Raw genomic sequence first — 14,906 nt, forward strand, 5'->3', positions numbered from 1 at the left:
GTAGTATAGTGAAGTGTTGTGTAGTATAGTGTAGTGTCGTGTAGTACAGTGAAGTGTTATGTAGTGTTGTGTAGTATAGTGAAGTGTAGTATAGTGTTGTGTAGTACAGTGAAGTGTTATGTAGTATAGTGTAGTGTTGTGTAGTATAGTGTTGTGTAGTACAGTGAAGTGTTGTGTAGTATAGTGTAGTGTCGTGTAGTACAGTGAAGTGTTATGTAGTGTTGTGTAGTATAGTGTAGTGTTGTATAGTGTTGTGTAGTATAGTGTAGTGTTGTATAGTGTTGTGTAGTATAGTGTAGTGTTGTGTAGTGTAGTATAGTGTTGTGCAGTAAAGTATAGTGTTGTGCAGTATAGTATATTGGTGTGTAGTATAGTGTAGTGTTATGTAGTGTAGTATTGTGTAGTATAGTGTTGTGTGGTATCGTGTAGTGTTGTGTAGTATTGTGTAGTACATGTCACTGTGTCTGGACACATAGTGGAGGGGGCCATTAAAACCTCCCATATGCGTTGGCTCTACTCATTGATGAAGGTGAGCATAAAAACAGAGATGTGGGTCGGTACCTTTCAGGAGGGCGATGGAAAGCTGGTCTGTGTTCAGGTTGCTGACATATTTTCCCAGGTACGTGTTGAGGACCCAGGCAACGAGGCCCTCCAACATCCTGAAGGAGGAGGAAGACTACTGGTGACAATGAAGGTCAGCCCTCTTCACTGTCGGCCTCACAGGGAGGCGTTCACTGTCTGGAAGGATAGGACACACACTGTATATCACACACACTCTAATACACACAGGAGGGTTATAAAGGACATTAACTGATGAACTGACCAATGATCTGTTGTCAATCTCAGAGGAGGAGGAGGAGGAACAGGAGGAGTAGGAGGAGGAAAAACAGGAGGAGAAGGAGGAAGAGGAAGACAACCTTCATCTGACTAAATAAGTTCTAAATTGCAGCTTTTCCTGGTAGTAACTCTGGTTCTCTGTCACAGCCTCTAACTATGTGTGAAGATAATATTCAGACATAATTCTCTGTAAAATGACTGTATATATATATATATATATATATATATATATATATATATATATATATATATATATAATTATATATTTATATAATTATATTTATATATATATATACACACTGTATATATGTAATTATATATATAATATATACTGTATATATATATATAATTATATATATAGACACACACACACAGTATATAAAATGACCGTATATATATATAAATATATATATACTGTATATAAATAAATAAATAAATATATATATATACATATATATATATATCTGTACATCTCCATCAGCTCCACTGAGGCGGCGGCAGACAACAGACTGAGGCCGGCCGGTGACGCCCCGCTGGCGGCGGATCTCGGGCTGTCGCTCCGCCGACCAGCAGAGTCCCGGTCCGGCTCTCTGTTAGCCGTTCGCAGAGCATCCTGAGCGGGCAGCAGCGGGAGGAAGTGACCCGCCAGGGAGTCCGACTCACCGCCGAGACGACAGCTGTGTTACGGCAGCAGCTCAGAGTCCATGTTGGCGGCCGGCCGTCAGCAGGTGCTCAGGACGGAAGTCCAGAGACAGTTAGTACCGGTCCTGCTCCCCGCGAACTGACAGCATGTGTTCCGACGGGAACAACCGAGCCGAGCCCACAGAGGGCGGAGGGGACCTACGGCGGACCTGTTGGACGGCGGGGACAGACGGGGACAGGCGGGACAAGGTTGTGAACCTGTTAGCTAGCCGCTCAGCTAACACGATAGCTCGGAACCGAACACAGCCAGCTGGCGTGGACCGGGCTCAGAGGCAGCACGAGCCGCCGGTGTGTTCACGGAGAGTTCGGCGGGTCCTTTCAGAATAAAGTGGAAGTGTTTAACAACACTTCAAAGTTATGTGTCTCCGCTTCGTAAATAAACACACTTCCGAATAACGTTCAACTTCCAACATACACTTCCGGTCACATGACAAAAACAAACCATTCCTCTCGTGCTACGTTCATGAACCCTAGGAAATAGTAACTTTACTTAGTCAACCGTACAATTTCCAGAGACTGTACAGCTGTAAACACTGTTATATTATTTAATCATCGACATTTAGGCCATCCAGGTTGTCTAGTATCTTTTTCCGCTGTGGGAAAAAACATGTATCTTGTTTTTATGGCTGAGTGTTTTTAATTATTAACTCAGATCTACTCTGACCAGCAGCCTTTAGTGTTTCCCACTATTAGGCACCGACTAAAGGAAGAGGCCGCAAACACAACTTGAGCACTTACGGCAGGTAGAAGGAGGCACAGCAGCGATACCTGCTGGACAGCAGCGGCAGTGAAATCAGAAGTTATTTATTTATTTATCAACTATTTATGAATATTAGCTACGAGACATAAAATTCGTCAAGTTTATCTTCCCTTCACAATACTTTTTGTGTTCATTTCAGTATTTTTGCAGCCACATGGATCATCTGTGTGATCTGGAGGACTCTATCAGTTATTTATGGATCAAACTTTATACATTTTCTCCTGAAAAATTTGTCTGATTTTTTGCTCTTGTTCAAAATCGTCGTGTAACTGCAGCCTCCAGTATTTTATTTCATGTCTGTCCACCTGTCCACATGTTCTGAGTGTCTCTCCTCCTTCATAAATAAACAAAAACAAACCACAGATGTGTGAACAGAATGAGAAGAAGTCATTCTGCTAATCTGTGCATGAACAAATGAAATCCATCAGACAGAGAAGCTCTGAACATGAAACACTTTGTGATGGTGGATGAGGTGGACTCAGAGGAGGGACGGGTTACTGAGTTCAAAGAGGACATGATGGACATCACAGGTGGTGTCGCTGCTCTTCATCCATCAAAATTTGATCAAGCATGAATCTATCATGTGACGTGTGTTCGGTGTTCCTCTCCGACCGTCTGTGATCAGCTGTTCATGTGTTCATCAGATCGGTTACGACATGAATCTGTCCAGACCACACAGTGGACACCGTCCAACTACAGTCAGCTGGGAGGCTTTGTTCATCTTTATTCATCTATATTCATCTTTATTCATTTGTTCATCTTTATTCATCTTTATTCATCTTTGTTCATCTTTATTCATCTTTATTCATCTTTATTCATTTTTGTTCATCATCTTTATTCATCTTTATTCATCTTTATCATCTTTGTTCATCTCTATTCATCTTTATTCATGTTTGTTCATCTTTATTCATCTTCATTTCTTTATTCATCTTTGTTCATCTTTATTCATCTTTGTTCATCTCTATTCATCTTTATTCATCTTTATCCATCTTTATTAATCTTTATCATCTTTGTTCATCTTTATTAATCTTTATTCATCTTTGTTCATCTTTATTCATCTTTATCATCTGTATTCATCTTTATTCATTTTTGTTCATCTTTATTCATCTTTATTCATCTTTGTTCATCTTTATTCATCTTTATTCATCTTTGTTCATCTTTATTCATCTTTATTCATCTTTGTTCATCTTTATTCATCTTTCATCTTTGTTCATCTTTATTCATCTTTATTCATCTTTGTTCTTTGTTCATCTTTATTCATCTTTATTCATCTTTATTCATCTATATTCATCTTTGTTCATCTTTATTCATATTTGTTCATCTTTATTCATCTTTATTCATCTTTATTCATCTTTATTCATCTTTATTCATCTTTATCCATCTTTATTCATTTTTGTTCATCTTTATTCATCTTTGTTCATCTTTATTCATCTTTATTCATCTTTGTTCATCTCTATTCATGTTTATTCATGTTTGTTCATCTTTATTCATCTTCATTCATCTTTATTCATCTTTGTTCATCTTTATTCATCTTTGTTCATCTTTATTCATCTTTATTCATCTTTATCCATCTTTATTCATTTTTGTTCATCTTTATTCATCTTTATTCATCTTTGTTCATCTTTATTCATCTTTATTCATCTTTATTCATCTTTATTCATCTTTATTCATCTTTATTCATCTTTGTTCATCTTTATTCATCTTTATTCATCTTTATTCATCTTTATTCATCTTTATTCATCTTTATTCATCTTTATTCATCTTTATTCATCTTTATTCATCTTTGTTCATCTTTATTCATCTATATTCATCTTTATTCATCTTTGTTCATCTTTATTCATCTTTATCATCTTTATTCATTTTTATTCATCTTTATTCATCTTTATTCATCTTTATTCATCTTTGTTCATCTTTATTCATCTTTATTCATCTTTGTTCATCTTTATTCATCTTTATTCATCTTTGTTCATCTTTATTCATCTTTATTCATCTTTGTTCATCTTTATTCATCTTTATTCATCTTTGTTCATCTTTATTCATCTTTATTCATCTTTATTCATCTTTGTTCATCTTTATTCATCTTTATCATCTTTATTCATCTTTATTCATCTTTATTCATTCATGTTTGTTCATCTTTATTCATCTTTATTCATCTTTTATTCATCTTTATTCATCTTTATCTTTATTCATCATCATCTTTGTTCATTTGTTCATCTTTATTCATCTTTATTCATCTTTGTTCATCTTTATTCATCTTTATCTTTATTCATCTTTATTCATCTTTGTTCATCTTTATTCATCTTTATTCATCTTTGTTTCATCTCTATTCATCTTTATTCATCTTTATTCATCTTTGTTCATCTTTGTTCATCTTTATCATCTTTATTCATCTTTATTCATCTTTATTCATCTTTTTCATCTTTATTCATCTTTATTCATCTTTGTTCATCTTTATTCATCTTTATTCATCTTTATTCATCTTTATTCATCATCATCTTTATGTTCATCTTTATCATCATCTTTTTCTTTATTCATTTTTGTTCATCTTTATTCATCTTTATTCATCTTTGTTCATTCTATCATGTTTATTCATCTTTGTTCATCTTTATTCATCTTTATTCATCTTTGTTCATCTTTATTCATCTTTATTCATCTTTGTTCATTCATCTTTATTCATCTTTGTTCATCTTTCATCTTTATTCATCTTTATTCATCTTTGTTCATCTTTATTCATCTTTATTCATCTTTGTTCATCTTTATTCATCTTTATTCATCTTTATTCATCTTTGTTCATCTTTATTCATCTTTGTTCATCTTTATTCATCCATCTTTTTTTCATCTTTATTCATCTTTATTCATCTTTGTTCATCTTTATTCATCTTTATTCATCTTTATTCATCTTTATTCATCTTTATTCATCTTTTTGTTCATCTTTATCTCATCTTTATTCATCTTTTTATCTTTATTCATCATCTTTATTCATCTTTCTTTATCATCTTTGTTCATCTTTATTCATCTTTGTTCATCTTTATTCATCTTTATTCATCTTTGTTCATCTTTATTCATCTTTATTCATCTTTATTCATCTTTATCATCTTTGTTCATCTTTATTCATCTTTATTCATCTTTGTTCATCTTTATTCATCTTTATTCATCTTTATTCATCTTTATTCATCTTTATTCATCTTTATTCATCTTTATTCATCTTTATTCATCTTTATTCATCTTTATTCATCTTTGTTCATCTTTATCATCTTTATTCATCTTTGTTCATCTTTGTTCATCTTTCTTCATTTTTATCATCTTTGTTCATCTTTATTAATCTTTATCATCTTTGTTCATCTCTATTCATCTTTATTCATCTTTATTCATCTTTATTAATCTTTATCATCTTTGTTCATCTTTATTAATCTTTATTCATCTTTGTTCATCTTTATTCATCTTTATCATCTGTATTCATCTTTATCCATCTTTATTCATTTTTGTTAATCTTTGTTAATCTTTATTCATCTTTGTTCATCTTTATTCATCTTTATTCATCTTTATTCATCTTTGTTCATCTTTGTTCATTTTTATCATCTTTGTTCATCTTTATCATCTTTGTTCATCTTTGTTCATCTTTATTCATCTTTATTCATCTTTATCATCTTTATTCATCTTTATTCATCTTTGTTCATCTTTATCATCTTTATTCATCTTTGTTCATCTTTATTCATCTTTGTTCATCTCTATTCATCTTTATCATCTTTGTTCATCTTTATCATCTTTATTAATCTTTATCATCTTTGTTCATCTATATTAATCTTTATTCATCTTTATTCATCTTTATTCATCTATGTTCATCTTTATTCATCTTTATAATCTTTATTCATCTTTATCATCTTTGTTCATCTTTATTCATCTTTGTTCATCTTTATCATCTTTATTCATCTTCATCATCTTTGTTCATCTTTATTCATCTTTGTTCATCTTTATTCATCTTTATTCATCTTTGTTCATCATTATTCATCTTTGTTCATCTTTATCATCTTTATTAATCTTCATCATCTTTGTTCATCTCTACTCATCTTTAATCATCTTTATCATCTTTATTCATCTATTTCATCTTTATTCATCTCATCATCTTTATTCATCTTTATTCATCTTTGTTCATCTTTATTCATCTTCATCATCTTTGTTCATCTTTGTTCATCTTTGTTCATCTTTATTCATCTTCATCATCTTTATTCATCTTTATCATCTCTATTCATCTTTGTTCATCTCTATTCATCTTTGTTCATCTTTGTTCATATTTATTCATCTTTGTTCATCTTTATCATCTTTATTCATCTTTGTTAATCTTTATTCATCTTTGTTCATCTTTGTTCATCTTTATTCATCTTTGTTAATCTTTATTTATCTTTATCATCTTTATTCATCTTCATCATCTTTGTTCATCTCTATTCATCTTTGTTCATCTTTATTCATCTTTGTTCATCTTTATTCATCTTTGTTTATCTTTATCATCTTTGTTCATCTTTATTCATTTTTATTCATCGTTGTTCATCTTTATTCATCTTTGTTCATCTTTATTCATATTTATCATCTTTATTAATCTTCATCATCTCTATTCATCTTTATCATCTTTGTTCATCTTTGTTCATCTTTATTCATCTTTGTTCATCTTTATTCATCTTTCCTCATCTTTGTTCATCTTTATTCATCTTTATCATCGTTATTAATCTTCATCATCTTTGTTCATCTCTATTCATCTTTATCATCTTTATTCATCTTTATTATCTTTATTCATCTTTCTCATCATCATCTTTATTCATCTTTATCATCTTTACTCATCTTTATCATCTTTATCATCTTTATTCATCTTTATCATCTTTATTCATCTTTATTCATCTTTGTTCATCTTTAGTCATCTTCATAATCTTTATTCATCTTTGTTCATCTTTATTCATCTTTATTAATCTTCATCATCTTTTTTCATCTCTATTAATCTTTATCATCTTTATTCATCTTGATCATCTTTATTCATCTTTATCATCTTTGGTCATCTTTATCATATTTGTTCATCTTTATTCATCTTTATCATCTTTATTCATCTTTATTCATCTTCATCATCTTTATTCATCTTTGTTCATCTTTATCATCTTTATTCATCTTTATCATCTTTTTTCATCTTTATTCATCTTTATTCATCTTTATTCATCTTTGTTCATCTTTATTCATCTTTGTTCATCTTTATTCATCTTTATTCATCTTTATCATCTTTGTTCATCTTTATTCATCTTTGTTCATTTTTATTCATCTTTGTTCATCTTTGTTCATCTTTATTCATCTTTGTTCATCTTTATCATCTTTATTAATCTTTATCATCTTTGTTCATCTCTATTCATCTTTGTTCATCTTTATTCATCTTTGTTCATCTTTGTTCATCTTTATTCATATTTATCATCTTTATCATCTTTGTTCGTCTTTGTTCATCTTTATTAATCTTTATCAGTTCTACAGTCCAGAACCAGAACCCAGCAGACACCAGATACACTAACAGTACCACTGGTCCAGAACCCAGCAGAGACCAGATACACTAACAGAACCACTAGTCCAGATCCCAGCAGAGACAAGATACCATAACAGAACTACTGGTCCAGAACCCAGCAGAGACAAGATACCATGACGGAACCACTGGTCCAAAACTCAGCAGAGACAAGATACTATGACAGAACCACTGATCCAGAACCGAGCAGTGACCAGATACACAAACAGAACCATTGGTCCAGAACCCAGCAGAGATACCAGTGGTTCTGTCAGAGACCAGGTCTAGGCCAGGAGACATACACAGAACCACTAACAGAGCTGTCTTCATTCAGGTTACAGAGACGTCACCTTCTGTTCCACTCAGTATAAATCTTAGTCTGAGGTTGTCTCCGTCTCCTCTCCTATACTTCTGGGTTAAACAGGTCGTTACCATAGAAACATTTAAAATAAACATTTTTATCAAGTCTGACTGCAGTCAGTCTGGAAATCACCCTCCATGTAGATGTAGAGGTTCTGACGGGTCTCCAGTGTCCTCACTGAGACAAACGCCAATAATAATAAAATATTAGCTGATGATGAGGAGGAGGAGCTTCATCTCGGGATCAGTAGATATTTTAAACATGTGGTGACCATCAGTCTTATAAAGGCATGTGTGGCTTCATCCATAGAGATGATGGCGATTCTGAGGTTCTGTTTAGTGCTGAGTGGATGAGGTCTGGATTCTGGACCCGGTTCAGGTCTTCGCGGCCTCTCTGGTCCGTTGTGATAAACAGCCGGATGTATTTGGAGGCAGGTGGGTGTTCCATTCTACGGTCGAGTGCCGGCATACAGAGTCAGAGCTGTGACCTCTTCACACTCACATTGAGGGGTATCAACAGGTTCTGAGCCGGTTCTGTTGGACCCAAACAGGTCGTACAGTAATCACTTCACTCTCTGAAACATTTCAAGTCTCTCTGTTGACCATTTACAGAGTTTGACCCAAAATCTGATGGCTCTCTTCTCCAGTTTTAGGTCCATGTGGAAATCACTGCATGGGCTCAAGAACACTAGGCTGTAAAATCAGATGGTTCTCTGCTCAGTTTCAGGTCTGTGATGATATCACTAATGTTCACGTAGTAGTGGTCACATTAACGTGTGGAACTCAGTGATGATGATGATCAATAACTCTGAATACTTCCTCATGGAGGTTATTGATCATCCTGCTGCATCTCTGTGCTGCGTTCATGTTCTCAGAACTTCTGGATCTCTCTTTGATCAGCTAACATGGTTTGTCTCTTGGTTGCGGTGCTTTCAGGATCATTGATTCCTTCAGTCTCAGTACTGAGACTCATCAAAATCCAGAACACATTCAGCTCTGGTCTGGTGAGGAGGTCCGTGGACCTGTTCAGCTTCGGGTTCTGTCTTTTTAAACATTTAAGGAGTGTTGCACTCATCAGTCTCTCAGGTCTGTTGCTGCCATCTGAAGGAGGATCTGATCAGTGACAGCTTTTCACTGGACCCTCTGGTTGTTGATCTTCCTCTCAGATCATCTCTCAGCAGGAGTTTCCTCTGAAACATGTTTTATGTATGTCCCCTGTCTCTGTCTCCGTCCCCTCAGTCGTTGCCGTCCTCCTCGTCTCCTTTGCTGCCCTTGCTGAGTCTCTGGAAGCAGTGCACAGTGGAGGCCAGGAAGAAGCTGGCCACGATGGCCGCCACGGACACAGAGATGCCAGAGAAGATCACGATGAGGTAGTCGGTGAGGGACAGCGTCCCCCGGCACTCCCTGAAGCTGTCCTCCGAGAGGACACTGAGAGGGACATGACGGCCGTCCACAGGCAGGGAGCACTCGATCCCCTCCATACCTGGAAGAGGGAGGACAGGAAGTTAACCAGAGGAGAGACATGTGGACCGTACCAGGCCACCTTCTACGTCTGAGGTGGTCCACATGTTCAGCTTTTAAAGTCATCACCTGAAACACGTGGAAGACCTGAAACACTGTAATACTGAAACACCCGGAACACTAAAACACTGAAAGACTGAAACACCTGAAACACCTGGAACACCTAGAACACCAGGAACACCTGGAACACCTAGAACACCAGGAACACCTGAAAGATCTGAAACACCTGAACCACCAGGAACACCTGTAACACTGTAACATGGGAGAAACACCTGGAACACCTGAAACACCTGAACCACCAGGAACACCTGAAACACCTGAAACACCTGAAACACCTGAAACACCTGAAACAACTGGAACACCTGGAACACCTGAAACACCAAAACACCAGGAACACCTGGAACACCTGGAACAACTGGAACACCTGAAAGACTGAAACACCTGGAACACCTGGAACACCTGGAACACCTGGAACACCTGGAACACCTGGAACACCTGGAACACTGAAAGACTGAAACACCTGAAACCCCTGGAACACCTTAACCACCAGGAACACCTAAAACAGTGAAACATGGGAGAAACACCTGGAACACCTGGAACACTGAAACGTGGGAGAAACACCTGGAACACCTGGAACACCTGGAACACCTGGAACACCTGGAACAACTGGAACATCTGGAACATCTGAAACACCTGAAACACTTGGAACATCTGAAATACTGGAACACCTGGAACACCCGGAACACCTGGAACACCTGGAACACTGAAAGACTGAAAGACTGAAACACCTGGAACAGCTGGAACACTGAAAGACTGAAAGACTGAAACACCTGGAACACCTGAAACACCTGAAACACTGAAACACCTGGAACACCTGGAACACCTGAAATACTGGAACTCCTGGAACACCTGGAACACCTGAAACACCTGGAACGGTGGAACCCTTAAACACCTGGAACACCTGAAACATGGGAGAAACACCTGGAACACCTGGAACACCTGAAACACCTGAAACACCTGGAACACCTGGAACACCTGAACCACCTGGAACACCTGGAACACCTTTAAACCCCTGGCAGAGTTTCAACAACACGAGGATGTAAGTCATGACATCATCGTTCCAGTGGATACAATTCTTCTGTGAAATGTTTCCCTTCTCTCTTATATTATACACACACATACACTGTCACTTTTTGTGTTTCTGCACTAATGGGAAGACATTTTGTCCACAAAGACACTTCGTCTTTACACAGAGTTGTCTGGAGGCCGGCTGCACCCGAGAGTCACAATACATCACTGTCAGTGTGTCTATATGTGTGTGTGTGTGTGTGTGTGTGTGTGTGTGTGTGTGTGTGTGTGTGTGTGTGTGTGTGTGTGTGTGTGTGTGTGTGTGTGTGTGTGTGTGTGTGTGTGTGTTCTTGTGTGTGTGTGAGAGTCAGTGTAGGACCAGAAGGGGTTTTCCATATGAAGAGGGGACTCAGTGACCTCATCTCTTGGTGATATTCCAGTCACGTGTCTCTACAACAGGCAGCCAGACTGATGCTCACACAGGCATGCAGGACACACACACACACACACACACACACACACACACACACACACACACACACACACACACACACACACACACACACACACACACACACACACACACACACACACACACACACACACACACACACACACACACACACACACACACACACACACACACTGTATACATATATATATTTAAAAAAACTTTGCACTATTGTATAGATAGTTTTAATTTAATTTAATTATTCTATTTTATTTTATTCTATTTATTGTATATACTGTGCATTTTTATCTTTAATATTTTGTATTGTTGTCTTAATGCTTTCCTGTATCTATAATGCTGCTGTAGCAAAAAAAAGACCACAGTTTGTCCGTCTGGGCAGTGTGCTGTCTGATACGGTGGTCAGTGGTACTGGAGCTCCTCAGGGAACTGTTCTGTCTCCTTCCTGTTCACCTTATACACCACTGACTTCCCAGTACAACTCAGAGTCCTGCCATCTGCAGAAGTTCTCTGATGACTCTGCAGTGGTCGGTGTATAAGGGATGGACGGGAGGAGGAGTACAGGGCAGTAGTGGAGGACTTTGTGGAGTGGGCGGGAAGGAATCACCTGCTCCTGAACGTGGCCAAGACCAGAGAGATGGTGGTCGACTTCAGGAGGAAGGCGACGGCTCCACAACCGCTGAGAGTTCTGGGAGAGGAGGTGGACATGGTGGAGGAGTACAAGTACCTGGGTGTGTCCATCGACAACAGACTGAAATGGAAGACCAACATCAATGCTGTCTACAAGAAGGGGATGAGTCGACTCTTTTTTCTGAGGAAACTTCGATCCTTCAATGTGTGCAGAGAGATGTTGGAGATGTTCTACCAGTCTGTTGTGGCCAGTGCTTTGTACTTCGCTGGGGTCTGCTGGGGGAGCAGCATTGGAGCCGGTGACACCAACAAACTCAACAAACTGGTTAAGAAGGCCGGCTCCATCATCGGCTACAAACTAGATAGTCTGGAAAAGGTGGTGGAGAGGAGGACGCTGATCAAACTATTGTCCATCTTGGATAATCCTGTCCACCCTCTCAACCACCTGCTGCAGGGACAGCGGAGCACTTTCTCTAAAAGATTCCTCCAGCTCCGCTGTCACAAGGACAGATACAGGAGATCATTCCTGCCCACTGCCATAAGACTTTACAATAACTCACCTCTGGCAAAATCCATCACAGTACAAAAACACTGTTGACTGTGTTTCTTGGTTGCTTGTATATTGTATGTATATTATATATATAGATATATACTGTACCGTATGTATATATATATATATATATGTATGTTGACTGTGTTTATTGGTTTGTTGTATATAATATATATAGATATTTAATGTACTGTATATATACTGTATGTACTGTGCATTTTATATTTTATATTTATATTTTTTATTTTATTGCTTTTCTATTATATTATTCTATTCTATTATTATTTTATTCTATTGTTTCTATTATTGCTCCTGTATGTATGCTGCTATGGCGAAAAAATTTCCCCTCGGGGATTAATAAAGTATATACCTACCATACCTACCTACACACACACACACACACACACACACACACACACACACACACACACACACACACACACACACACACACACACACACACACACACACACACACACACACACACACAGTGGTGCACACACACACACACACTGATGCATATAAACACTGATACACATACACACACTGGTGTAAACAGACTGGTGCTCACACACACCCACACAAACACACTGATGTGATGTCACTGATGTGATGTCAGTGTTGTGATGTCACTGATGTGATGTCAGTGATGTGATGTCAGTGATGTAATGTCACTGATGTGATGTCAGTGATGTGATGTCACTGATGTTGTGTCCGGTATCAGGATTCTGTTACTGAATCAGACATGCTGCTTGTTTTGACCCGGCCGGTACCAACAGTACAGGATTGTGTTCTCAGTATGTAGTTTATCTTGTAGTTGTGTCTCTGAGTCTTATTTAAAACTCAGGAACTGTGCCGGTCCACAGTGAGACAGCAGCAGGTCCATCTTCTACACTGTTTAAATGCATCTCTGGCATTCAGCTGAGACGACACTGATCAGCTGTTTGACTTCCACTGTCGTTAAACTGTCTGTTAATGATGAGTTGTTGAAAGACTTTCACGTTACAGTATGTCTACATGTTAAAATAAAAAGTGTATATTAAAGTGTGACTGTGAACATCAGCAGGGTTCAAAGAAACAAAACAGGTCCTGAGTTTTAGTTTCAGACTTCAGTTTCCTGCTGACTAGTTTTATTGGATGATTTATGTAAACACGGAACTTTTTACATGACTACATTGATAATGTAACAACAAGTAGTTGTTACATTATCATGACGGAATATTAAATCAATCCTGTGTTTATCTGTGTGTGTGTGTGTGTGTGTGTGTGTGTGTGTGTGTGTGTGTGTGTGTGTGTGTGTGTGTGTGTGTATAAATGCCTGTGGTGGTGTGTACAGTGTAATAGTGTCTGCCTCCAGAGATCTTCCGGTTCTGATGCTGATGACACCAGAACTACAGCAGAACTTCATGAACAGGTCAGAAGTCTGTCAGTAAAAGTTTAAGAGACTTAATATTTTGTGGACCTCTGAGACTTTCTGTCCCTTCACTGGACTTCCTGTTCTGATGAGACACAGACAGTCGGTACCTTCCCTGGACTTCCTGTCCTCTCTGATTGTTCTGAGACAGTCGGACCTTTGGGTCTTACCTGTTGGGAGTTTGTGCCGGTTCTCCGTCAGCCACATAAACATGTTGGCGAAGCGGCAGTTGCAGAGCCAGGGGTTTCCCTCCAAACGCAGCCTGCGGAGGGAGGGCAGCGGGTCCAGAACCCGGACATCCAGCACCGTGAGTCCGTTGCTCTCCAGGTCCAGCTCCCTCAGAGAGGTGAGCCCGGTGAAGGCCTCCAGGCCCACCGTGCTCAGGTACGGGTTGTTCCCCAGACGCAGTTTGATCAGACTCCTGGACTCCCCGAACGTCCCCGAGGGGATTTCTGTCAGGTTGTTGCTGCCCAGGTCCAGGAAAACCAATCTGGAGGACGTGCTCAGGGTCTCCGGGTCCAGCTGGGATAGGGAGTTGTTCCTCAGGTCCAGGTAGACCAGGTCGCTGTAGAGGACCAAGAAGTCCGAGGGGATCCAGGGAATCCAGTTGTTGGACAGTAGGAGACGACGGACGTCCAGAGGGACGGAGTCGGGGACTCTGGTCAGACCCCGACCTGTGCAGTCCACGGTGTGCTGGTCCGGACACAGACAGCTGGACGGACAGTTGTGCCCTCGTGTGAGTAAGGAGGAGGAAATCAGGGCGAGGAGGGGCTGCAGCCAGTTAACGCATGGTGACATCGTCGAGGGGGGAGCAGGGGGGAGGGGGATCAGGGGACAGAGAGAGACACAGGAGGAGATCACAGATGGGGGAGGAGGGGAGATAGATGCTGCAGGCTCAGCATGGTGCCTCCATCCTCCCGTCCAGAACCAACTGGACTGCCACGAGAACCAAGCGGACCGCCATAAGAGCAGGACACCATCCTCCAGGAGATCATGTAACCAGCCGTCTGATCAGTTGGCAGCCTGCTGGCTCTGAGGGGGGAGGGGCGGAGCCTAACAGAGCGTGAA

At 38.7% G+C, this 14,906-nt stretch overlaps 1 protein-coding gene and 1 long non-coding RNA gene across 2 annotated transcripts; one reads left to right on the plus strand and one right to left on the minus strand.

Annotated features, from left to right (window-relative positions):
- The first annotated feature begins 439 nt into the window (after positions 1 to 439).
- Positions 440 to 1,001, plus strand: LOC138637213 (uncharacterized). Its single transcript, XR_011312355.1, has 3 exons — positions 440 to 529; positions 620 to 694; positions 847 to 1,001. It is a non-coding gene; the product is annotated as an uncharacterized lncRNA (long non-coding RNA).
- Positions 1,002 to 9,421: 8,420 nt separating this feature from the next.
- On the minus strand, positions 9,422 to 14,636 carry LOC138637216 (leucine-rich repeat-containing protein 38-like). Its single transcript, XM_069725732.1, has 2 exons — positions 14,009 to 14,636; positions 9,422 to 9,669 (listed from the first exon to the last, which is right to left on the minus strand). The coding sequence occupies exons 1-2, from the start codon at positions 14,634 to 14,636 to the stop codon at positions 9,422 to 9,424; spliced, it is 876 nt and encodes a 291-aa protein (XP_069581833.1).
- Between the last annotated feature and the right edge of the window lie 270 nt (positions 14,637 to 14,906).

Source organism: Brachyistius frenatus, unplaced genomic scaffold (genome assembly GCF_029030835.1).
Source record: "Brachyistius frenatus isolate BFR_SWC_R1_liver_20210118 unplaced genomic scaffold, ASM2903083v1 Contig_443, whole genome shotgun sequence".
NCBI lineage: Eukaryota > Metazoa > Chordata > Actinopteri > Embiotocidae > Brachyistius > Brachyistius frenatus.

What these genes read in the sequence shown, in the direction of transcription:
- LOC138637216 (XM_069725732.1), bottom strand. Translation starts at nt 14,636, where the DNA reads ATGTCACCATGCGTTAACTGGCTGCAGCCCCTCCTCGCCCTGATTTCC. An exon ending in CCGGCACAAACTCCCAACAG is followed by an intron (nt 9,670 to 14,008) that starts GTAAGACCCAAA and finishes TCCCTCTTCCAG; the next exon opens with GTATGGAGGGGATCGAGTGC.